The sequence below is a fragment of the Lactuca saligna genome, chromosome 3 (assembly GCF_052625555.1).
Source record: "Lactuca saligna cultivar CGN05327 chromosome 3, ASM5262555v1, whole genome shotgun sequence".
Lineage (NCBI taxonomy): Eukaryota > Viridiplantae > Streptophyta > Magnoliopsida > Asterales > Asteraceae > Lactuca > Lactuca saligna.
The window spans coordinates 51,168,133-51,170,501 of record NC_136419.1 but is presented as its reverse complement, the minus strand read 5'-3'; the positions used below and the strand labels follow the sequence as shown (position 1 = coordinate 51,170,501).

Here is a 2,369-nt window from a genome sequence, read left to right as displayed (position 1 = left end):
TTTAAAATGTGCTCATTTAGTCACTAAAATTTTGAAAAATTTTAAAAGTTTAGTGATTAAATGAGGACAATTTTAAAAGTTAGGTGACTAAATGTGACCAAACCAAAAGTTAAGTGACTAAATGAGCACAAAACCAAAAGTTTGATGACCTTTTAAAACTTAAAAATAGTTAAGTGACCAAATGAGAACAAAATCAAAAGTTAAATGACCAAAAATAACCTAAAACCTTTATTATTATTATTATTATTATTATTATTATTATTATTATTATTATTATTATTATTATTATTTTTGAATTTGGAGAAAACAAAAAATCTTGTTATATTTTATAAAAACTAATATTTCATAGAATTAAAATATAAATAGTTAAAAAACTTATTTTTTTAACAAACATACTAGTACAGTGAGTAGAAGTATTCATTGTATTTTCATGTTTTTGGAGATTTTTTTTGGTTTTTATAAAAATAAAAAACTTAATTTTTTTTTTTAATTTCATAATTATGCTCATTTTATAGATAAATATTCTTTAATAAATTTTGGAACTTTTAGAAATTTTTTTTTTCAAAAATAAATATATGGAAAGAAAACAAGTTTAATGAGGAAAAAGGCCGATGAAATGTTAGTTTGTAGAAGGAATGATGAGTCCGCGTATGCCTCTATATAGATTTGATGGTATTTTTTGGAAAAATGGATTTTTTTTTGGGTATATTTTTGACACGAGGTTATAATTTTGTTAGTTTTTTTGGAAAATTTTCTTATGCCTAGTAGCTTCTTTTGGATTAACCCGGTGCATGCTTTTACGACGGAGGTCATATAAGAAAACAAATTTAACACTATATTAAGCTGGAGGAAGTGGTACCATCGAAACCGCACACTCTCCCTCGCCACGTAGGCGCCACGTCACTTTTTACCACTTAAGTGTGGTTTCTTGCCACACCAAGGGTGTGGTGCCACAGTTTTAGTTTTTTTTTTTTTTTTTTTTTTTTTTTTTTTTCCTTTTTTGTTTGTTTTTTTTGTTAACTATTTTAATTTAATAAAACTTATTTTTTAATAAAAAAAACATAATTTTAAAGACATAATATTTCATTAATTAAAAATACAAATAACATACATTACTTAATTTAAAAAAAAAAAAAAAACCTAAAAATTTAGAAAAACAAAGTAGAAACAAAAAACCAACAACTTAAAAAAAACACACAAGAAACCATTAAAAACTTGAAAAAAAAAACTAGAAATTAGCCACGATTCATGTAACGGTTTTTCACTTCCTCTTTCATCGCCAACACCACTTCAAGCTCGGCCCCGGTCATATTCGACGTGTCCATTGCTAGTATTCGCATGTCGCTCTCCCTTTGTTTCCGAAGCTCTTTTTCAGAAGCAATTTTCAAAATCTTGTCCATTCTCTCTTTTATATCTTTCATGTCGGTTCCCATTTCTTTCAAATCATCTGGATCCGACGCTTTACCTTTGCCTTTGCTTTTTTATTTGTCTCTTCCCAATGGTCGGGAAGGTGGTGAAACTGGAACAGGTTCATCTTCGTTCGGATCAAACTGAACACGAGCATCTGATGTAGTGTGGCCGGACTCAGATGTTCTGCTGCGTTTTGACCCACTGTCGATATGTTGGTCAGATGTTTTGCTACTCAGCCATTTCCTGTTATCTTTCAAAAAATTCCAAACTTCAAGAAATTTGAAAGGCTTCAGATTTTCTTTTTGATACACTTTCAACGCTTTCTTCAAAATGACTTCATCGCTTTGTCCACTTTTCCATTGACGTTTCATGTTATTCCACAAGTCATTAAACAACATGACTTCCTTGTTCATCTTCCCCCGTTTGGAGTACACTTGATGTTTTGAACGGTATTCTCCACGGTTCATTCCTTTATGGAACCTGTGTAAAACGCGCATCCAAAAGCGGTCATGCTTTTGGTCTTTTCCAACCGTCGCATCTTCTGAAATATCGATCAAAGATTGTGCCAACACTAACGCTTCCAAGGGTTCCCAACATCTAGCCTCCGCCTTCTCTTTTCTTTTAGTCGCTGCTCGAGTGGGCTGAGTTTCTGTAACGAATTCCGGTTCAGAATCAGAAACAACCATTTCTGGTTGTGTTTGTGTTTGTTGAACAAACTCGGGTTGGGACAAAAAATCAAACAGATTAAAATCTGGGTCGGGTTGTGGTAGTGGTGGTGTTTGTGGATGTGGTTGCCCTGGTCGTTATGGAAAAGAAGGAAACATACCGCCATAGTGGTAGTACGAAGGTGAGAAAATCGGTTGATCAAATGAAGGTATTGGGGTGTTGGTGTTTCTGACTGGTGTTTTTTCTTTGCTAGGTCTTTTGGAAGAAGATATTTTTTCAAAGAAAATTGGATG

General features: G+C 32.2%; 1 protein-coding gene across 1 annotated transcript; it reads right to left on the bottom strand.

Annotated features, from left to right (window-relative positions):
• Positions 1–1,481: 1,481 nt before the first annotated feature.
• On the bottom strand, positions 1,482–2,096 carry LOC145035514 (glutathione S-transferase T2-like). The gene has a single exon (XM_078984045.1). It carries the CDS (start codon positions 2,094–2,096, stop codon positions 1,482–1,484), a length of 615 nt encoding a protein of 204 aa, XP_078840171.1.
• Between the last annotated feature and the right edge of the window lie 273 nt (positions 2,097–2,369).